We start from the raw sequence: 23,204 nt of genomic DNA on the forward strand, positions 1-23,204 counted from the left end.
TGAGATGCATCCAGGGACCAAGTCCTAGGGTGAACAGAGAGAGTAGAGGCCTCAGGACGATTCTTGACATCTGGCAGTTTTCAGAGGAAGAGGAAGCAAGAGGGGTCTCCCTCCCCCACCATCAGCTTTGTCCTAGGCTGAGCTGTGACCTTGGAAGACTTTGTTAAAATCCTAATTGTGTGCAGCTGGCTGCTCTGGTCCTAATGAGCTCATTATCCTCCCTCCTTAAGGAGGCCCTTGTGGCCCAGTCACCCTAGGGGTAGCCATGGCCTGGAGGTGCCCATCACTTCCTGTCACTTCAGCCCCTAGCCAGCCTCCACTCCTTCCAAGAGAAACTAAGTCCTCTGGCTGCCTTCTTCTTCCATCCACTCCCTCCCCAAATGTCTTCTTCATTTGTCTTCATCTCTCTGCCTGCTCTTTTCTTGTCTTGTCCCTGTTGTCTCAGTCAGTGTCTCAGCCTCCCTGTCTCTTGAGACAAAGTAGACCTGGTGCTTAGAGTTCAAATGTATTTAAGCTAGTGGGATGTTGCAGATCAGTCAAGGAAGGCTGCATGGAGAAGACAGGCTACAGTATAGACTTCAAAGAATGAATTAAATATGGAAAAGAGAAAGGAAGTGATAGGACCTTTTTCCTGGAGAGCTATGTGAGCCAGGCTAAAATGGAACCAGGCTAAAAGTGGCTCTGAGGATTTGAGCAATGATGGGAAATTCCGGGCTCCAGATAATCTCCCTCCTGGCCCCATTTTCCATTCTTGTCCGCTGCCATGGATTGCACTCATTGAGGAAAAAGCAAGCCATCCCATGCACTAGACCTTCTACTATTCCACACCTCTGAACCATACCTCCCCAAACCAGATAATCACACATATGTGCAAATCAGCTCATGAGGATGCATCACTGCCTCCTGACACACCCTCCAGATTGTCTGTGCGAGTGGCAGACTGACCTCCCTCCCCCCCACACACACCATGGGGCACTCACTAACAGCCACCACCATACTGGTAACAATTCAGCCTTAGCCCTCGGGGGTAGTGTATCTTGCTCCCTTCTGTAGCTTAGGGAAATAGGCTACGCTCACTACTTTCATATCAGAGGGGCTCAGAAACTTGTCCAAGGCCACACGGCTAGAATCAGCAGACTAGGGTAGCATAGGAGCCATTCCCGCTCCAGATCCCTAGCGCACGTTGCCGATCAGGTACACAAGATGGTCACGTCTACTCACGAAGGGCACATGGAAGGCACATGCTTAGTGGCATGGCATGGGGCCTATGCAGAGCACCAGGACTCGGGGACATGCGTGCTCAAGAAGCCATCTTTCCCTTCAAGAACATAGCACACATGTCCACACTCATCTGTAGGTGAGGTTGGGCTGTCTGGGTGATCTCCTCAGCTCCATCTGTGAGGTGGTGATGCTGATGGTGATAGTGTGACCCACATCAGGCCTGACAGGCACCTGCTGTGTGTTTGGCTGTATTGTGTGTGATATGTGTGCTAGCCCTACCTTTATTCCCATCCGCAAACAGATGTACATGTGTGTAGCATACCTCATATGGTCTCAAATATATACCTGTGTCCTGGCTCACCTGAGCATACACACACACACACACACACACACACACACACACACACACACACACACTCTGCAAGAAAGGCCACATGGCTCCACAGGCATTGGAGGTGAGCCAGGAAACCCTCAGGGGCTTACTGGCAGATGCCAGCACACTTTGGTCAGTGGGCCACACCCAGGAGTTCAAGTTGTATCTGCTCCTCATGGGTCACAAGCTCCTGTGGCAGCAGTTGACGTCTGAACTGCTGGCATCTGGGAGCAGCCTGTCAGCGGCCTGTGGGCACAAGCCCTGGGAAGTTGTTCCAGAAGCCCTAACTGTGTACTCTGTGCCAGGAATCTCAGGAGGTCTGCATAGACAGACGAGTGGCTCTGCCCGTGATTGCTGCTGCTCTCCAGGGTAGTGTTTGAGCCTGTCCATCTTGGCTCAGTGGATGTAGCAGGGCATCATCTTCTTTGGCACAAGAAGGAAGGGAGATAAGGCTGGAAGCATCATGGCCCAGCTCTGGAAGAGCTGGGGCTAGAGTGGAAAAAGCCCAGGTGAATACTCTGAGGAAGGCTGGCAGAGACCTTCGGCCCAAGAGGACGATGAGTCTCAGCCCCACATGCTGGAGCTGCAGCAGGAGAAAAGGATCTTAAGTTGCTGAGCTGGTGGGAGGAGACAGCTCTGGGTGTCACAGGGGCCCTGAGGGTGCGGTGTAGAGGATGATGGTATGCTGTGCCCAAGGGACAGGCCCATCCTTCCCCTTTCACTCCTGGCTTCTGGAGTGGTAGAGAGCCACAAGATGCTTCCCAGAATTCTTAGGAGATACAGGTTTGGAGCTAGAGCAAGAAGCAAAGGAAATTATACCTGTGGTATCCCTGCTTTCAACAATGGGGCGTGTCCATCGCTCTTCCTGCCTGATGCTCTGTGACTCCGTGGGGCAAGCTATCGTCATTATGCTTGTACGGCATGTGTCAGAGGAAGGCGTTGGTCACTCCAGTTGTCCAGCCTGAATGAGGGGTAGCCCTGGAATCTAAGCTCTGTTTTTCTCCGCAGGCAGAGCTTGAGGCCCATGCCAGGTAGTCAGCAGGGCTCCTAAAGTATGGAAAATCCCTCCCATTCTACAGCCATGGAAGCTAAGACTCTAGAAGAGCAGTAGTCCAGCCTGGGCCTGTAGGCTTTGTCCAGAAAGAGTGGGAGACAGGACCACAGGCTTCTAGTAAACCAGGTGTGTTATAAAGGGCATTGGAGACTTAGACAAAGACCTAGGCGATGACCTGGGCTCTACAGGCAATTGTGCCTGTGTTCTCTGCCCCTCTGTCATGGGCTGTTTCTTTCCTCTTGTCCACCCCATTGTCTCCATAGCAACCATGGAGCAGCCTCCACCACTTTCCAGTGCAAAGCCTGCATGGGGATCCTCACCATGCCTCCTCAGACATCCACTTGATGCTGTGGGGAGTGTAGGGCCCTCAGTCACGGCCTGGAGAGAAGCTCTAAGCCTCCAACAGGAAGTGAAGACGCACTAGTTCAGATTGAGGCTGGGGAAAGGTCACACAGGGAGGGAGAAGCTGGGAGAAGACAGAATCCTGGAGAGAGTTCTCTTTAGCAGAGGACAGTAGAAGGAGGGGGAGGTAGCATACTATGTCAGTAACTAGTTTTTTGAGTATTTTGCTAAGCTTTTTATTTTTATGTTATTGACTTTACTGTTACTTTAGAGGTGATATACAGCAGGGTTACATTTGCACATGTCAGATAATGAGTGCATTTCCTTTTTTACAATGTCATTTGTTCCCTCATGGTCTCTCATTCCCTCCCTCCCATCACCATAACTAGTTTTTTTTTTTTTCTGTTTTGTTTTGTTTTGTTTTTGATGGTCATGGGACTTGAACTCTAGGCCTGGGTACTGTCCCTGAGCTCTTTAGCTCAAGGCTACCGCCTCCTACCCATTTAGCCACAGCACCACTTCCAGTTTTCTGATGGTTAATTGAAGATAAGAGTCTCACAGACTTTAGTACCTGGGGTGGCTTTGAACTGTGATCCTCAGATCTCAGCCTCTGGAGTAGCTAGGATTACGGGCAGGAGCCACCACGCCTGGCTCCATAGCTAATTTTTTGAATAAACAAACAAAAGAGTAAGTCACATGAATGAACAAATGGCATGAATGGGCCATTCTCATGTGGCTATGGTCCCTGGGAGCCACGCTTCAAGGGCAGCTGATGGTAGCTGAAGGGAAAACATGTTGACCTGTGCCCAGGGAAGAAAAGCGCCGACCCCTGGAGGCTCTGTGAGGCACTCAGCTCATGGTCCTCGAGCAAGGAAGCCTCCCCCCTTCAAGAGCCTGTGCATGGACAGACAGTGCTCAGACACACTTGGCCTTTCCTGCAAGATGCTCTCCTTGTGGGATAGATGCTGATTTCCATTTCCTTTTTTAATTTCTTCATCAAACATGTCGTAAAAGTGGGTGGAGGTTTACTTCGCCAGGAGTGTCCATCTTTTGTGCCTTTGACAAAATGTAGGTTCTTCTAGGCCAGGTATTCACAGATGCCCAGGCTCTCTGACTCTGCCCTGCCTTCGGGCTGCTCATTCCCTCTTCATCCTGATCCGGCCTGCCTCCACCATCCTACAGGTTCTCATGGCTTCTTTTTCTCTGTTCCTTCTGCAGGCTGGTGGTTTGTGAGCACCTCTGAAGAACAGGGCTGGGTCCCTGCCACCTACCTGGAGGCCCAGAATGGCACAAGAGATGACTCAGACATCAATACCTCTAAGACTGGGGAAGGTAAGGTCATGCACATTCTCAGGGAGGATGTTACTGAGGCCGGGCTCTGGTGCCTGCTGAGGGTAGAGGTCAACCCTTCCTGGCAGCTCTCCCCATCTTCCTCCCAAAATGATTTGAACCATGAATGAAACGTGGGCTGGGCTTATACTGCCTCACTGAGGCCAACCCATAGGATTACCTCCCCCATGTCCCCATGTGGGGCTAAGAACACATGCCTGCTCAGGCAGGTCTGTGGCTTCCCCTAGTATGGCCAGGTTCCTTGGAATATGGACCTAGGCTTTGAGAATTTTGGGGTACTCCTCAGAAAGCCATCTTCCCCTGCCCCCCCAGAAGCTCCTCCTGAGGACCCCACAGAGACCTCTCCCTGGTCCCAGCCCCACTCTGGGCCACTTACAGTGAGATAACCCAAGGGGTTGTGTGGACACAGCACCCACCCTGTGGTGTCCTGCCCCAAAGCCCTTGTGCTGGGTGCCAACTCTGGGAGCACCTCTTTGGCATCTCAGAGACTGAATGGGCCACGGAGCCCTGCACAAGCAGCCCCTCTGATTAGCTGTGGCTCCGTGAGGTTCTTCTGAGTACTTCTCCTTACATTTCCAGGAACCTGCCCCAGCCCCAAAGGTTAGCACTACCAAATCTGAGCCACTGCCTTACCAATACTACACTCCCGCGCAGTTCCTGGCTGCCTGCTCCTCATGCCTTCCAAACCTCCCAGGGCCCGGCGGCAGGAATCCTTTCCCTAACGGTCTGATGGTGGAGATGATCCAGATAGACCTGTCTTCAAGCCAGGGGGATGTAGGTCTGCCACCCAGGACTCAGGCCACCTCCAGGCCTGCTCCTCTCACCCCACCTCCCTGCTATCCAGACCAAAATAAGCAGCTTACCAAGTGCCAGCTCCTTATTCATCCTTCCCCTAAATGTCGGTTCCTTGGCTGGCGGGTGGTGGTGGAGGCCCCACCCTTCTTCTTGTGCCCATGATGCATTTCAGTTTCATGATCAGAGCCAGACTTCTGCCATGCACACACAGTTTGCGACAGGGTTCCAGGGCCTGGGTCCCACTGTGGACTTTACTGGCAAGGAGTATGTGCCACATCAGAGGAACAGAGCAGAGGTGTTTGATAGGGGTGTAGGCCTCAGATACTAGGTGGGCAGAAGCCAGGGAAGGAAAGAACCCCCAAGTGTTGGGAGCACAGTGCCAGCCTGGCCAGGACAAGACAAGGGTACTTGGTGTGGAACGAGTGCTAGAAGACCTGTGGAAGAAGAGTCGGGGAGTGGCCACACAACTGCAGTGTTCAGAGTTGTATGTGAGCATGCAAGTGCACCTAGCGTGCTCCTCCCAAGAGCTTCTGGTAGGACTGTGTGAGTATCACTAGCCACATGTGGACAGCTGTAGATTTCATACCTAGCATCTCCTCCTGCCAGATTCATAGTAGAGTTCAGGGCACGTTACCCTGGCCACCATGCTATGTCCACTGATCTGCATCTACTGCCCTGTAGGTGGGTGTGACTTAGCTTCTTAGCACCTCAGGCCCCTCCACACTGGCACAGTGGGGCTAGTGCTGACCCCAGAGAGCTTTGTGAGACTCAGGGGAGATGATCCTCATACATGACAAACCAAGCCTGTAATTGACAAGTAAACATCAGTTACTGTGAAGGTGGCCTCTGGTCTATGCATCACCCAGTGCCTTTCTGTCCCCATGGGATCTGACTAATGTGCCCAGATCTTTGTGGCCCTTGTCAGTAGTGGGTCTTAGAGCCCACACCTCCTAGCCTGTTGTCCAGGCTGTAAATTAAGGGACCAGTCATATGGATCATTCCCCTCCCAGGGAGAGCAGATCTCCTAAGCCAGCCTCGTTGGAATTTGATCTGGTTGTGGGTGGACAGTTCCATTTTCATTCTAACCATCAGTCTTTCTGTCCAGGAGCAGGCAGGCTAGCAGCATACTTCTATGGTGCCAGGACAGGGAGCCAGCTGGCACCCTGGAACTGAGGGCTGATGTCCATGCCCTGGGACTCCCAGGAGTCCCTAGCTTGAGCTGGGCCTGAATGCAGGAGTGGGTGAGGACTTGGGGCTCCACCTCAGAAGACCAGAGTGGAGTTCACGCCGAGATTGCAGCAGTCTGGGCAAACTGGTCTTGAACAGTGAGAATCTTGGGAGCCCCAAAACTCTGTCATCAGAGACCCAAAGAGATGACACGAAGCTGCAGCACTGGGATTATGACATGGCTCCTTGTGGATTTCATTTGGCAAGTCTTTCCTCGGCCAGTGCCCGACACTGTGCAAGGCCCTATGGGCACAGAGATACAAAGCAGCATCATCCATCACCAGACTCCATCCAGCAGGGACCAGTGAGAAAGGAAAGACATGAACTCCCCCTGTGAGAAGGGGGTACCTATGAGCGTGCAAGGAGCGGGAACATCAGTCTCCCCTGAACATGCTGTTCGCTCTTTGCCAGGCCACTGGTGGCAAGTTCACGGTCACCATTGGTAAATGAGCGGATGTCAGTCCAGGTGCTGTGGGACCCATGTCCTCTTGGGAACTATTACTGCCCAGGCCTTGGAGTAGTCTCTGAAGGACTGTCACATACAGGGCTGGCAGGAGGGACCCTTTCTACTTATTTCTTTCAGTTTTAAGACACTGAGCTCAAAGGCATAAGGGGTTAATGGAGGGGTTTGGTGTTGGTTGACCTTTGTAATCTACATGCTTATAATGTCACCAGTCAGATCCACCCCCATCCAGCCAGGGTGTGTTGTCCCTCAGCTCAGCCCAGCTCATGCTGGCCCTGGCAGCATGGACACATCTCCCTCCCTCCCATCCTGCCTCCCTCCCCCATCCCATCTCATCCTCATCTCCATTTTCTCTACCGGTTCGTGTCGGGCATGTGCTCCATCACCATCTCTTACACCAGTATCCAAGAGACGCAAGGCCCATCTGCGGCGCCTGGATCGCCGGTGGACCCTGGGCGGGATGGTCAACAGACAGCACAGTCGAGGTGATGGCGCCGCCTCTCCTCCCCCGCAGCTGCCACCTGTCTCTCACTAACACCTCCTCCTCTGCTCTGCTGTCTGCTGTGGGCATTGCAGTTGGGAGCGGGAATCTGGGTGCTACCGGGGCTGGCTCTCTCTGCCTCACTATTTTCCTGGGGCTGGGGTGTCATGAGACTTACAATGTAGTGTGGATCCCCCAGAAAGGTGGGTCCTGAAGAGGAGAATAAGGAAAGAAGTGGGTATCCGGGTCTCTAAGGAAGGCTATACCTGTCCTAGACACTGCAAATTTAAGGCCTAAGAGTCTGTCAGTGCCTGTAAGACTCACCAATCCCCTGACCTTTATTACCTCTTTCCTCTAAGAAAGACTCACTGGGCCAAAGCTATCCTGTTAGCTTCTTGGGAACTGAGTAGAAAGAGGACCAGTCCACATCCCTCCTTCTGCCAGCTCCACTTGATCTAGGGAAGGCGTGGAAGCCAGACCCAGCCTGGTACCAGGTTACAGCCTCATCCAGCTCTGAAGAAGATAAGACCCCGCTAGGTCACTGGCCTCTGAGATTTTAGGAAGGACCCAATCAAGAGGATTCCAGGGAGGTGCCTGGCCTGGCTGTGGGCTGGCTAATAAGGGAGCTGACATTTTCTGATTCAGAGCATTTTGGCCTAGATCTTTTCCAGAGTCCAGGAATTTGGGAAATGAGGGAGAACAGAGTAGGCCTCTGGATGCACCCCTAAACATCTGCAGACTCCCCTGCCCAGCCAGTGGGTGGCCACTTTTTCCTATCCCATAATGTGTGCTTCTCACGGTGACAACACAGCTGGAGGCAGCTCCTTACCCCTTGGGAAAGGCAGGGTAGGGGGAGTGCAGTACACACTTGGCTTACTGGGATCCTGGGGTGTCCCGGGACTCACGCCTCCATTCTGTGTGCTGCCCAGTGACAGTGACAGCATGTTTTAGTGTCTGTTCCAAGCTCAAGGCAACAGAAGGTCTGGAATCTTGGGTGGCCACAGCCCTTGGCTGGCGTGGAGTCAGCCTTGGGCTCGGCTCAGAGCTCTGACCTTGAGGAGCCCAGCTTGTCTTGAGGGCGGAATGTGGGCTTGAACCCTGGAGGCTAAAGCAGAGCAGAGGTCTGAGCTATAGAAACAGCAGGGGCTGAGTGTAAAGCAAAGGCCAACTAAAGCAAATAGAGAGCGGACAGTTCTACTGGAAGGCTGTGAGGACAAAAGTTTTGCCCGCTGCACATAGGATCACATGCAAAGCCCAAGACGTGAGTGCACAGATCCTCATTGTGTGAGGTCCACACCTGGGCACCTTTGCCACACCACCGGTGTGGTATGGAACTGCAGTGCCTTGTCACAGCCATCCTCCCCTGAGCTATGTCTCCTCAGTCCTGTGCGTACAGCCACTCACAGACACATGTCACTAACACCAATTACATCACCATATGTAGGCAGTGCCCAGAATGTTATCTACCCAGTCACAGATGCTTTATATACATAACAACGGCTCATTGTATATGCTCATCTGCAGCAACACCCACAGTGCACAAACACCGTGTACATTACACATGTAGACACAAACCCCCAACTAAATGCATATTTGTCCAGCCACTCAAACATAAACAAATATAAGCACATAACTCACATAACTTATACTTTCTCTCCCTTTCCCTTCCCCCTACCTCTCTGTCAAAGACACCTAAACAACATAATTTCCCAGCCCGAGCCCTATGGACTGTGTTAAGCCAGGAGCCAAGAAAAACTTGCAGAGAGCTGGCTGGGAGACAGCGTGTGCACTGGGAGCGGTAGAGCGGGTCACGGAATAAAACTAGACCAGAGAAGGCAGGGCTTCCCCGGGCCTTCCCTCTCTAGCCCTAGCCAGCCAAGCAAAGGCCTCTCCTCATGGAGGGGAGTGTTTCAGGGAGTTGTGGGGGCCAGGAGGGGAGCCTCAGAGACTGCTGACAGAGGGGAAAGTGCTTGGAAAGAGGAGGCTTCTGTGGTTTGGAAACTGCAAGGTTTCCAGCCCCTGCCTCCAAAACCAGAACGGGCTGTCCATCTCCCCCAGCCTGCTGGCTGCCTGGCCAGCCCTGCCCAGCACAGGATGCTACCATCTCTGGATGGCAGATCATGGTGCCAGACACTGCACATCCCTAAAGCCCTGATTGGTCTTGAGCGCACAGCAATCCTTCTCTTAACTGTTTCCTAAGGAGTGTCTCTCCCAGAGACCCTGACTCCTGCATACTCTAGCCAACAGGAAACCATTTCCATCCATCTGGGCTTTCCCTCATCTAGCTACTCCTCTGACAGTGAAGTTTGTGGCAGTAGAGGACCTGTCTCTGCTTGTCCTTCAGCTCACCTGTGAGTTGGGAGGCCTGAGACCCATGTATCCTCTATACACGACACATCCAACACAGAAAACCACCTGCCTAAAGGGCCAAGCAAGATGTGTTGGTTTGAATTCCTGGCCTCCCCTGAATTCTCCTGTGGAATCTCACAGTCTAGGGCAGCCACTCAGCCCCTAGAACAGGGTCCTTTGTTCAGTCAGAATTAATATCCTTGGTTCTGCCCCCACCCCTGGGAGGTTAGGCAAAGCAAGAGTATCTGCCAGATACTCTCTAAGAGGCTGCTGTGGCCAGCGGTGGCTTTGAGAGACTGAGCCCTGGTCAGGGCCCTGTTTTAGGCAGTGGGACAGGGCTGGGCTCCTGACCTCCCTCAAGAAAGGCTGTCATTTTTCTCTGCAAAGGCAACCTTGCCTAGGTAAACTTTCCTGATAGCTTCCTGCTCGAACCACAGGGTTTTAAAAATAGCCCATCTGAACAAAGGCAAAATGTGGACCTCAGGCCTTCCTTGGATTCTCCAGGCCTGGCGCAGCCCCTCTGGCCACCTTCTGGGCCAGGGTTTACCGTGGCCCACTGGAAAATGGAGCAGGCAGGAGAACATGGAACTTCTCCAGGACCCGAGTCAGAATTGGCTGTGTAGTGTTGTCAGGCCGCCTTGGCAGCAGGCCTGGGCTGGGCTGGAGTGGAATCTGAAGGTCCTGCAAGCAGTGCCTTCTCTGATGGATTCTGAGAAAGGCCAGAAGTGGGAGAGATGCTTCCAGCCCAGCCTCCTGTGGCCCATCCATTTTGTCTCTATAGCATGGCAGGACAGCCCCTTTGGAGCTGATGGCATAGCCCAGAACCAAGCTATAGACAGGACCCTGATAATACAGGGGAAGATGAGCAGATGGCCTTTGCAGCAGAGATTTGGGGGTAGCAGCCTTTTCCCCTGCCCCCTACACACAGCTGCCAAAGGCCCAAGCAGGCTGGGTCCAGCTGAGCAGTCCAGGGGTGGCTGTCACAGCTGGGAGTCCGGAACAGGGCCAGCCTCTTGCTATTTTGGGCTCCTAGAAAGCTTCTCGCTCAGTTCCCCGCTCAGCCCTGCCTTCTCTTCGCTAATAGAGTCCACAGCTTTTACTGCTGTGTGCCCACATGTCATAGCCTCAGGGGACCCCCCCAGGCTGAACACGACAGCAGAGTTCAAGGTGGCTTTCCTGAGGGTGTCCCCAGACCACCAGGTGTGCCTCCTTTGTGTCACTTTGTCCCAGCCTCCTCGTGCCTACTGTAGGCTCTTCTGAGAGTTTCCCAAGATGCCTTTAGGGAGCTGTGACCAAGAACACCTGAAGTTACCCACAGAGAACAGCAGCTCTGCAGGGGACAGCTGTAGTCACATGCCTGGCCAGGCACTGGAGGTTGGCCAGGCAGCAGGACCATTGGCAACTCCATACTCACTTGGCCACAGCACCTTTGCCTTAACGAACCACACAAGCATCCTGTACCATTGTGTTCTGTGGGACACGAGGGGAAATTATGTGATGCTTTGTTAATGAACGATGAGGAAAGGATTTAGTGAAGGCCTCACCAAGAAGGTACTGATAGAAGCATCTGGAAGTCAGAAGAGGTTGAGGCAGGGACAGGGCTCCAAGACCACATATGGGGCACAGATGGAAGCCTGGCATGTTCCAAGAAGGGCTAGATTTTCAAGTGACACCTGGTATCGGTCTCAACTTCATAACTCAGGCCCCACGAGAAGCAGGCTCCTCTCAACGCTGCCTTCAGCTCAGGGAGCTCCTGGGACCCCAGCAGCCCAACTAGAAGAGTTGACTTCATGCTGTCTAAAGCTTCACCAGCAGCCGGGATCCCCACTGGCTTCATATGCACTTGGGAACGGCAGTGACCCCTGACCCTGTGACCTCTCCACTGCCTCCCAAGTCCTTTCCCCTCCTTTCCCGATGAAGCCAGAGCAGACCCCAGGGCACCTTGAGCAAGGGCAGGCCCAGTCTGGAGGGGACAGGAAGTACAGCCACACCCTAACCCTAAATAATCTTGCTTTCTGCTTCCCCACCCACCTTCTCACAGAGGAGAAGTATGTCACCGTGCAGCCCTACACCAGCCAGAGCAAGGATGAGATTGACTTCGAGAAAGGTGTCACTGTGGAGGTGATCCAGAAGAACCTGGAGGGCTGGTGGTACATCAGGTAGGAGCCTGCAAAGAGTTACAGGACGCTGTCACCCCCGCCCCCCGGGCCCTCCCAGGCTCTGGGCAGCACACTGTGTGCCAAGCAGCCCCAGCCCCTGGTGGAAGGAAGGTTCTGATGGCTGCCATGCACCAGCTTTGTGGGGCTGAGAAGAAGCAGAACTCGAGCCCCAGCCTGTGAGGCCCAGAGACCCTGCTCAGCGCACGTGCGCGCTCTTGTGCTCTCTCCCTCTCTCTCTCTCTCTCTCTCTCTCTCTCTCTCTCTCTCTCTCTCCCTCCCTCTCTCTCTCTCTCTCTCTCTCTCTCTCTCTCTCTCTCTCTCTCTCTCTCTCTCTCTCTCTCTCTCTCTCTCTCGCGCGCGCGCGCGCGCGCGCGCGCACACACACACACACACACACACACACACACACACACACACACACACACACACACACACACACACACACACACACAGCCCTTACCACATAGTTTCCAAGTGTGCAATGACATCTGAATCTTGTTTCCTGCGTCCCGCTCTGGCTGTCTCCCCTGCTACATGGGGAGGGCAGGCTGGAGTGTTGGTGTCCAGCAGGAAGTTTCTGCTCAGTACTCTGACCCCAGACATGGACCCCTGGCACATGTGTTGTCCCTGGTGGCTGGAGGCCATTACACTGTGCAGTGCTGGAGTGAAGTGGGGCCCCTCTCTCCCAGGGCCTAATCATACTTCCCCGATGAGAAGCCCATTTGGGGTATGGGTAGGAGAGTGGAGTAACCAACCTACTGGCATCAGATAAGACCCAGCCTCACTGCCCTGCAGGAGACTGCTCTCAACAGAGCTTCTGGTCCCTTTGGAGCTGCTGAGCCATGGGGCCTTTTTACCAGCTTCTCTCATTGTGGTCTCTGGGGCCAACCACCTGAACCCACCAAACTTGACTCCTCAGGATGAGGGGCAGGCCAGTGTACTCTGCTTGGTTCTCAGGGTTCTGTGGTGGTGCCTGTGACTGAGGCACTGTCACTGCTCATACAGCCACTGCCCAGAATATGGTGGAACACGGTGTTAAAAGTTGGTCTCTATGGGCCGGGAGTTTGGCCTAGTGGTAGAGTGCTTGCCTAGCATGCACGAAGACCCAGGTTCGATTCCTCGGTACCACATACATAGAAAAAAGCCAGGAGTGGTGCTGTGGCTCAAGTGGTAGAGCTCTAGCCTTGAGAAAGTCTAAGGACAGTGCTCAGGCCCTGAGCCCAAGCCCAGGACCGGCAAAAAAAAAAAAAAAAGTTGGTCTCTGCTGAGGATTGAACCTCACTGGTAAAACCTCAGTCCCCGCATTGTCCTTGCCTAATGCCGGTGAGTCAGGAAGTCTGGAGGTGTCCGTTTCTATCCCATTGGTCAGATGAGTCTGTGTGTCTGGACATGAGTTGTTTAAGGCCACCGCCCCAAGACTGCATGTTTTCTAAGCAATGGAAACTAGAACTGGCCCCCAGAATCCACCAGCCACCAGCCTGGGCTAGAAAGGCCAACATCCAAACATTTTGCCAGGATGCCAGGTAGCCTAATTCATGTGCCTGGTAATGATCTGCAAGCCTGCTTTTTATTTTGTTTTTGTTTCATAATTTTTGTAAAATGACCAACAGAGTCACTCAGAACTACTACGTAGTCTTTTTAACCAGCAGGTGCTTAAACAGGGAAAAACCTGATGAAACAGTTTACCTTAAGAAGGCTGCCAGATCCTTAAATATGCAATTTCCCAGCATGGAAGGCTCTCTGTGGATCCTCATTTTCTGTATTTCTTCTCCTCCCCCAGCTCTTTTTACACACACACTATCACTGTTTTTTATTATGTTTTGTTTTGCTTTGCCAGTTCCGGGCTTGAGCTCAGGGCCTGAACACTGTTCTTGGGCTTTCTCAAGGCTAGCACTCTACCACTTGAGTCTCAGCACCATCATTTGCCTTTAGCATTTGTTTATGAGTGTATTGTTTTGCTTTTGTTTTGACCATACCAGTGGTTTTAATTTGATCTTTTCATTTATGGTTTCTGCTTTTGGAGCCCCACTCAAGAAAACCTTCTCAACCTCCAAAGTTATTATAAATATTCACACCTGAGTTTTATTTAGGTATATGGTTTAAGGCCAAGTCTTGCATATTTTTCCTCACTGCTTAACCAGCTGTCTTCAAATCATTGAGTAATTCATTTTTTTTCTCTGCTGACTTCAAATGTGAGCTTTAAGCTAGCCTGTGGACTTTCTGTATAAGCTGGATCCATTGCTATCCCTACAGTGGTACTAGCACACTCTAGGCGGTCAGCCTTACCTTACTTGTAAGCATGCCCTTATTGCTCTCAGGGGTCTGGTCTTTCTGAATGCATTTGAAGAACTCAATGCTATACTTGCATTGTGGAGAAGATAAGAGGGAGAGAGAAAGAAGTGAGAGAGAGAGGAAGGGAGGGAGGTAAGAAGGAAGGAAGGAAGGAAGGAAGGAAGGAAGGAAGGAAGGAAGGAAGGAAAGAAGGAGGAGCTTGGATATTAGATTAGGTTGCATCTTCCCTCTCTCCCGTCCTATAGGACACCACCACATCTGCCCCTTCTTCATATCTTGTCTCTAGAATTACTCTTGATGTATTGTAACATAGTCATGGTGAAGTTAACTTTTTGGGCAGCCCTGAGTCTGAGAAATCTAATCTCAAGGTCTCATATTTGCCCACTTTGGCAGAAATGAGGCAAGGCAAAAGTAGCCAGCAGGAAGGCAGTCGTGTCAGAACGTCTTTCCCATCAACCCTCGGCTTTGATTCTCTCTGGAGCAGTAGGATTGCCCAGTGTCTAGAAGGCTGGGCGAGGTCAGGCCAGATAAGGAGCGGGGTTTGGGAGTGGAGGATGAAGTTCAGGCATGAGCCCATTTCTTTCCACAGGTACCTAGGCAAAGAGGGCTGGGCCCCGGCATCCTACCTGAAGAAGGCTAAAGATGACCTGCCCACCCGGAAGAAGAACCTGGCAGGCCCAGTGGAGATTATTGGCAACATCATGGAGATCAGCAACCTGCTGAACAAGAAGACATCCGGGGACAGAGAGGCCCCATCCGAAGGGGAAGGCTCTGAGGCCCCCATCACCAAGAAGGAAATCAGCCTGCCCATCCTCTGCAACGCCTCCAACGGCAGTGCCCTGAGCATCCCCGAGAGGACTGTGTCCAAGCTGGCCCAGGGCTCCCCGGCCGTGGCGAGGATCGCCCCCCAGCGTGCCCAGATCAGTAAGCCATGCCTCCAGCTCTGGCTTTGTGCTGGCTAATCGGAAATAAGAGTTTCATGGATTTGTCTGCCTGAGTTGTCTTTGGAACTCAGTCCCAGCCTCCTGAGTAGCTAAGAGTACAGGCGTGAGCCATTGGCGCCTGGCTGCCTGCCATTTTTCGAATCTGGAAGAAGATTGCTTTTTAGTTTAGCTCTGAGTACTCTTGGGCAGTCATTGGTGAAACTTTTATTGGCTACCCTCTGTTGCTTGGCAGTATGCTCATTTCTTTTCTTGTTTTTTGGGTTTTTTTTGTGGGTCATGGGGTTTGAACCCTGGGTCTAGGCACTGTCCCTGAGCTCTTCAGCTCAAGGCTACCGCCCTACCTCTTGAGCCACAGCACCATTTTCCCATTTTCTAATGATTAATTGGAGAGTCTCACGGCTTTGTAGTGCCTAGGCTGGCTTTGAACCTCAATCCTCAGATCTCAGCCTCCTGAGTAGCTAGGATTACAGGCATGAGCCACCGCACCCAGCCTGTATGCTCATTTCTAAGGACTTGGTAATGAGCACTAGATAGACACCATTTGTGTTCCTTTGATGAATCTATGTACCCTTAACCAAGCATGATGATACAAATTGGTAATGCAAAAGATAGCAGAGGCTCTCAAAACTAAATGCAGCAGGGCAAGATGACTCAAGATCCTAGCTGCTTGGGAAGTGGAGAGATTGCAGTTCAAGGCCAGCCCTGCCCTCTCCTCCCAACAACAACAACAACAACAACAAAGGCTTATGACTTGGTTCCTACCTAGCAAGAAGAAAGCCCTGAGTTCAAACCCAATACAACCAAGAAAAATATGGAAGGGGCTAGAGTTGTGGCTCAAGTAGTCAGCAGGTAGAGCAGAACATCTGGGTTTAATCCACATAACCCAGTGTTCCTTTACTCTGCAAATACATGGCATGTGTGTGCATCATTTTAGGGGATTCACAGACTCCTCCTCCCTCAGAGCTCAGCCAAGGAAGCTTAAAGGTCTCTTTGTACCTGTGGTGACTTTGTATCTTTCATACAAAAGCATGGAGTTCCAGGGGTCCGGAGTTGAGGGCATGCCTGGGGAAAGCAGGTATAGGCCCTGTCACCGTTGCCTGACCAGAAGTTCTGAAGTCCTATCTCTTCTACCCAGGCTCCCCGAACCTCAGGACGAGACCCCCGCCACGCCGAGAATCCAGCCTGGTAAGGATCAGACTTTCTCCCTTTTGTTCCTCCTCTGGGTTGCTCTGTAGCTGTATGGATGAGCTGGCTGTCTTACAGCACAGCTAGTTGGCCCAGAGGTTTTACAGAGCCCTGCTGGGATTTCCAGCCTTATGGGGCTGGGGGCAGGGAGGGAGGCCTGCAGAGCCCAGCCTTTCTGGGGCCTGGCTGGACAGTTTATAATCGGAAACACACTGCACTCCAAAGCTAAATAAATCCACCCAGCCGCTGCACTGGCAGATGTAAACATTTAGACTGGCCAGCGAGAGCCTCCAGCCAGGGCATTGCCAGGGGCGGGAAATGGGGCTGCTGACCCTACTGGTCCAGAGCCTTTATGCTTTGCCTTGGGTTTGGAATGCTGATGGTTGTAGAAGACTTTGGAGCCTGGGAGAACAGAGGAGAGACAGGCAAGCAGCCCCCAGGGGCACGCCGCAAGGACTAGCTCCCACTAAAACTTAAAGGGCTGACCCTGCTGCAGTCCCTGGCCTCTGTGGGCAGAGCGTCCTGATGACTAGCGTCTCAGGCTGACAGACAAGAGCAGCGGCGAGGGCTGGGAGGGCAGCCACCCTGGTGGCAAGTGGAGAGTCCCGAACAAAGGCCTGCTACCAGGGGGTAATGGGAGGCAGTGAAAAGACCAGAGCTCCACCCTGCCCTCTGTGGGTGCATATTCCTTAGGAGCAGAGACCCTGAGCAAGTCACTTGCCCCCCAGAGACGCCCTTTTCTTACCCATCAGATGGAACAGTACCGGCCATCACATAGGGATGTGCTGACACACACAGAAGGGCTGTCAGTTGGAGTCCACTTCCTGTGTGGACTCCAGACCACTAGGCTGCTCTGCCTGTCGTGCTGGACCCAGTGGCACACGGAAGCTGCCTGTGTCGGCGCGTGGCACGGCGCTATGAAGAAGATGCCCCTGCCCCTGAGGGTTTTGAAGATTGGCCATCCTTGCCCTAGCTATCAGTCATGATAAAGCCCCTCCCCCCTCTGTCCCCCCCCCTTCCCTCCTCCCCCTTCAGCTGAACAGTTGAATTCTCTTTCTTCAAGCTCCAGCTGATCGGTTTTTGGCAAGTCCAGGATCATTCCTTCCACAGCTAATGAAGGTTTGCTGAGACTAGGCTGCTGTTTCTGGTTAGAGCTTGCTGAGCCCCACCTGCCCTGGGTGCCAGCCTTATCCGCTCACATTCCCAGCTGCAGAGTAAGGTGTGGCCAGGGAAAGTCGACTGACTCACATCAAGGACCCAAGTCAGCGTCCTCCCGCCTCTCGCCGAGTCTGACCCATGACAGCTATTTTGATGGGCAGGACGAGAGCCATTTGGAGGAAGAGTGTGGGTTTCAGAATGTTGAACTCAGGCTCCTGTTTCTTGAGCTCTGCCTATGCATTTTCCTGGGTCAGAAGTCATGTGCATCATCTCAGTATATCCTGTTAGTTCCATTCCATTTTACAGATGGGGAAACTGAGGCTTAGGGTCAGAGGCCTTACCCAGGGTCACATAACTAATGAATTTGCTGATACATGAATCCAGCAGTCTTTGGGGTCTTTTTGCCACACCACAGCTCCTCCTCTTTTTTCAGTTGCTTTGTTTTAACCTCACTATGTGAGGAAGGATCTAACTAGGGAGGCACAAACCTGCTGTAGTGGAGACAGATTGAAGCTTACAAGGAAGCTCAGATCTACCATTTGGCTTACTGTGGAATGCCAGCGCCTTTGAGACCAGAGGCTGGCATCCACTAGATGCACAGCAAATGGTGTTCATTTCAGATCATGGTCTGAGGGCAGATTCTCTGTGTTAAGCCCCGGTGTGTAAGAGGCAGTTAGAACTTCCATTGTGTCCTGCTTGCCTGCAGAAATGGGGAGCACTGAGTTTTATTCATGGGCCTGCCTACCCATAAAGCACTGTCAGGATGACTCACCCAACACTTCACCTACCCCCTCCCTCCTCATCATCTCATTTCACCCCAAGAACAATATGCTCCCCGGCCCAGCCTCTGCTGCCCACCTGCTGCCCCTGACATGTGGGAGATGGAGCCCTGTCGAGCCAGCTGCTGCCCAGCTGGTGTCAAAAGCCATACACACATCTCCTGGGGCCAGAGTGGTACCATTCCTTGGTCTTGTTCCATCCTCATAAGCTGGGTTTTTTCGCTGTTTCCTCTCTACCTTAGGGGTTCCAACTTCCGAAGCCACCAGAGCCCCCTTCTGTGGAGGTGGAGTACTACACCATTGCTGAATTCCAGTCTTGCATTTCTGATGGGATCAGCTTTCGGGGTGGACAGAAGGCAGAGGTAAGTCTCGGGCTAATATACAAAGGGTATAACTAATTGTGGTCTTCAAATCAGGAAGGATTTCTACGCAGCACTCACAGTTTGGGACACTTAATGGAATTTCCTAATGTATACGTAGGGGCTGGGAATAGAATGCCTGGAAACAAAGCGCTGTTGTGGCCATCAGGCTTAGAGGACAGTGGGTGAAAGCCAATTAATTTTGATGGCAGGGTGAGAGTACACTGGTGGTATCCACAAAGGGGCAGTCTAAGCTGCAGCACTGAGGCCCCTTGAGGGCAAGTACCCTCGCTCAGAATTGCCACCACAGACCCAACAACCAGAAATGCTGGTGTTGGAAGCGATGGAGGCAGTAGGAATGCCTGGCTGGCCGCATGCACATCACAGAACCCTTGGCTTCGGTTGTGAGATACTGGAATCTGGATAGTACCAAAGGCTGCGATGGTCAGCTTCTAAGTTAGTTTCCACCATAAGAGGTGGAAACATCAATGAATAGTAAAGTAGAACAATTAGAACAATATGCTATGATAACTGTTACTTCAGAGTTATGAATTATTTATTCCTAAAAGCTTCCACTTTTTTTTCCTTTTTTTTTTTTTTTTTTTTGTTGTTGTTGTTGTTACAATTGACTGTGAATGGCTGATACCACAGGGAGCAAACTTTGGGGGTGGGGGAGGCTGCCTTTTGTGTGCTGTTGGTACTGAGCATGGTAATACAGGAGACCAAGAAGATATGTGGCTTGGTTATCTCTCTTGAGTAACTCTGTAATTGTGGCATTATATCCACAGAATACTTAACCGGTACTCAAGAAATCATTCTCCCCGCAGGATTTGGGTTTCTGTGAAGCAGGTGGATGTTGAGTATTGGAGAACTTCCATAGTTACCTGAGCTTAAACTATAACTATAGGGATGGGCTCAGGAAAGGTAGAATCTAGGGAAAAAAAGAAGAAAATACGGGGGCTGCAGAGGCCTGGTCTCAAACAGTGTGTATATGAGAGAGAGGGATAGAGGGAGGAAGAGAGAGGAGAGAGAGAGAGAGAGAGAAAGAGAGAGAGAGAGAGAGAGAGAGAGAGAGAGAGAAAGAGAGAGAGAGAGAGAGAGAGAGAATATGCTGGTAGTGGTAGTGGGGCTCGAACTCAAGGCCTCAAGCTCTCATTTGCCTTTTTCCACTCAACGCTGGCTCTCTACCACTTGAGCCACATTTCCCCTTCTAGCTGTTTGCTGGTTAACTAGAGAAAAAGTCTCACAGTGACCTCCAAGAATGTCTCCAAGTCTATAATTACCTTTCCTTGATGTTCCTCAGTCCAAGGCCACCCCTGCCCAACCAGTCTCCATACTGCCCCTCCTTGGACTGGTTTATAGTAGCATAGGAAATACTATACCGAAGGCCTCTCCGTCTTCCGACAGGAAACCATTCACCCAAAGAGCTCTCTTCAGCTAATGAGATTTCTTTCACTGGGATTCCATAGGCAGTGGCTGTCATCTGCCTTTCGCATTTTCAAAGAGATCTTTGGGGGAGGGCAGGGGTGATGGAACAGTAGTTCTGCTTATATCTGGATCTTGATGGGTTGGGTTTCATAGAACGTGGGAACAGTGCCATAACTTGAGGACAGTGTGAGGCTTGGCAGAGGAGACCAGCTTGCCTAGCATGTTGACAGACTAGAAGCAGAGGAGACGTACCTGGAGAGTGAGAGCAACCAAGAAACGCTAGAGGCTGGAGTTTGAGTTCCAATCTGCCTTTCACTACATTGGGTCTTGAGCTACAGACTCAAAGGCTCCGTGTGTTGGTCTGTAAGATGGAGAGGATGTAGCTTATAGCCTAAGTATGAAGCTCTAGCCCTGGGTGACCCACCCACTGGACTGTCTGCTCTCTTCTCCCCAGGTTATCGACAAGAACTCCGGTGGCTGGTGGTATGTGCAGATTGGTGAGAAGGAGGGCTGGGCCCCGGCGTCCTACATCGATAAGCGCAAGAAACCCAACCTGAACCGCCGCACTAGCACGCTGACCCGACCCAAGGTGCCGCCGCCCGCACCCCCCAGCAAGCTCAGAGAGGTGGACGAGGGCCCTGCGGGTGCTGGGGAGAACCAGGCATCCCCACTTAAGCTCAGGTATGAGGAACCCGAGTATGACATCCCTGCCTTTGGCTTCGACTCCGAGCCGGAGCTGAGTGAGGAGCCTACAGAAGACAGAGGCGCGGGGGACAGGCGGCCTTCCCAGCCCCACAGGCCCTCGCCGGCCTCTTCCCTGCAGCGGGCCTGCTTCAGGGTGGGTGGATCTGCTGAGGATGTGGCCCTGGAGGAGGAGACCATCTATGAGAACGAGGGCTTCCGGCTGTGTGCAGAAGACACCCTGTCAGCCAGAGGCTCCTCTGGAGACAGCGACTCCCCCGGGGGCTCCTCACTGTCCCTTGCCAGGAAAAACTCCCCCAAGTCCGGCTCCAACTCCCCCAAGTCATCATCACTTCTAAAACTCAAGGCAGAGAAGAATGCTCAGGCGGAGCTGGGGAAAATCCACTCCTCCGCCTCCTCCTCCTCCTCCATCACCATCAACACCACCTGCTCCTCTTCCTCCTCCTCCTCCTCCTCCCTGTCCAAGAACAGTGGTGACCTGAAGCCTCGCTCAGCCTCGGATGCAAGCGTCCGTGGCACCCCTAAGGTCGTGGCCAAGAAGGATGTGGAAGTAAAGGCCGTGCCCACCCCCTGTGCCCGGTCCAAGCCCTCCATCCGGCCTAAGCCACTGCTCAACCGGGCCGAGTCGCAGAGCCAAGAGAAGATGGACATTGGCACTTTAAGGCGTCAGCTGAGACCCACGGGCCAGCTCCGGGGGGGCCTGAAGGGCTCCAAGAGTGAGGATTCAGAGCTGCCCCCCCAGACAGCGGCCGAGGGGCCCAGGAGAGGCTCCGCCGACATCACCCCTCTCCCGGCCCCCACACCCCCGGGTCCCCTGAAGAAGGACTGGGAGGGGCAGCCGTCGGCCTACGTGACATGCAGCGCGTATCAGAAGGTCCAGGACTCGGAGATCAGCTTCCCGGCCGGCGCCGAGGTCGAGGTTCTGGAGAAGCTGGAAAGCGGGTGGTGGTACGTGAAGTTTGGGGAGCTAGAGGGCTGGGCCCCTTCCCACTACTTGATGCCTGATGAGAGCCAGCAGCCCAGCCCTTCTGGCAAGGAGGCAGAGCCGGCAAAGAGCAGGCAGAGCCAGGGCAAGTCCGACAGCCTGGAAAACAGTGAGAAGCGGGTGCAGGCGCTGAACACGGTGAACCAGAGCAAGAGGGCCACGCCGCCCATCCCCTCCAAGCCCCCCGGAGGCTTCGCCAAGACCTCCGCCGCCGTGAAGATGAGGAACGGTGTGCGGCAGGTGGCCGTCAGGCCCCAGTCTGTGTTTGTGTCCCCACCACCCAAGGACAACAACCTGTCCTGCGCCCTCCGGAGGAATGAGTCGCTCACGGCCAGCGACGGCAGAGGCGTCCGCCGGAACTCCTCCTTCAGCACGGCGCGCTCGGCTGCCACCGAGGCCAAGGGCCGCCTGGCAGAGCGGGCTGCCAGCCAGGGCTCCGACTCCCCGCTGCTGTCCACTCCGCGCAACTGCGTCCCTGTGTCCCCCGTGCGCCCCAAGCCCATCGAGAAGTCCCAGTTCATCCACAACAACCTCAAAGACATGTACATCTCCATTGCAGACTACGAGGGCGATGAGGAGACCGCAGGCTTCCAGGAGGGAGTGTCGATGGAGGTGCTGGAGAGAAACCCCAATGGCTGGTGGTACTGCCAGATCCTGGACGAGGTGAAGCCCTTCAAAGGCTGGGTGCCCTCCAACTACCTTGAGAAGAAGAACTGACTGGGAGCGTGGGGTCCTTCCTGCCTCTATGTGCCTTGTGGGCCACCACCAAACCAATAGTGGCACACACAAGGGGAAGGACAAAATGGAGAGGGGGGGAAGGACAGCATTGAACCCTACAGATACCCTCAAACATGCCCCCAGCTGTTGCCCAGGGAAGGGAGGCAATGATGGGAGAAGGGGATGGGAGGGGAGCCCTGGGCCTGGAACCCATGTGCACACCTTCGTAAAGTTCACTTCAGACAAGCCACACAGGGAACCCCAGTTATGCCTTTGCTTCAAATCTCAAAAGGAATGTGCTCCTGGGGACGTAGGGTCGACAGTGCTCTGCCCCTACTCGGCTGTTTTGGTGATTGGCGTCATGCCACTGCAGCTAGCCCTCGTTTCTTATTACTAGATGTTAGTGATCGAGCTGGTTTCCAGAGACCTCTGTAGCCTTCCACGGGTGGGCATGTCAGCCACTCTTGGCACTGAGGCTGGGCAGTGTCTCTGTGAGCTCAGGCCTTCCCTGAGCCAAGCCATGTCCATGTATCAGGAAAAGCAATTCCTTCATGCCAGCAGGCACCACCTTTCACCACCACTGTCACTGCCCTGGCCTTGAGAATGGAGCCTGCCCTCCTGGGCCGGGGGTGGGGATGGGATTCATCATCTGCCCATATGACTGCTGGCATTTCCAGCAGTGGTGGGTGATCCCTTGGCATATTTTGGGGTAGGTTTGTTGGTTTGGGGTTATACATCAGATCCTGGTTTCAGGTTTGTTTTAGTTTGGGAGTCTGAGGTGGTGAGCCTCACGTGGGGAGGGGGTGGGGGGGTTTGTTGTAGTCTATGGAAGGGTATTTTA

The 23,204-nt window shown here is 53.1% G+C and overlaps 1 protein-coding gene across 4 annotated transcripts in view; it reads left to right on the plus strand.

The window, feature by feature from the left end:
* Sh3pxd2a (SH3 and PX domains 2A) overlaps nt 1-22,985 on the plus strand; it is a 184,934-nt gene extending 161,949 nt beyond the window's left edge. For 2 of the 4 annotated variants that reach the window (XM_090345954.1, XM_090345951.1), the window contains 7 exons: nt 4,209-4,322; nt 7,227-7,310; nt 11,697-11,814; nt 14,696-15,030; nt 16,186-16,235; nt 18,415-18,534; nt 20,414-22,985. In XM_090345954.1, the coding sequence (XP_090202080.1) occupies nt 4,209-4,322; nt 7,227-7,310; nt 11,697-11,814; nt 14,696-15,030; nt 16,186-16,235; nt 18,415-18,534; nt 20,414-22,363 (2,771 nt within the window). In that variant the 3' untranslated portion in view covers nt 22,364-22,985. The remainder of the gene's footprint in view (nt 1-4,208; nt 4,323-7,226; nt 7,311-11,696; nt 11,815-14,695; nt 15,031-16,185; nt 16,236-18,414; nt 18,535-20,413) is intronic. The other 2 variants (XM_090345955.1, XM_090345952.1) reach the window with 1 other exon arrangement.
* Nucleotides 22,986-23,204: the final 219 nt, after the last annotated feature.

This window comes from Megascapheus bottae, chromosome 15 (assembly GCF_031878675.1).
Source record: "Megascapheus bottae isolate mThoBot1 chromosome 15, mThoBot2.hap1, whole genome shotgun sequence".
Taxonomy (NCBI): Eukaryota; Metazoa; Chordata; class Mammalia; order Rodentia; family Geomyidae; genus Megascapheus; species Megascapheus bottae.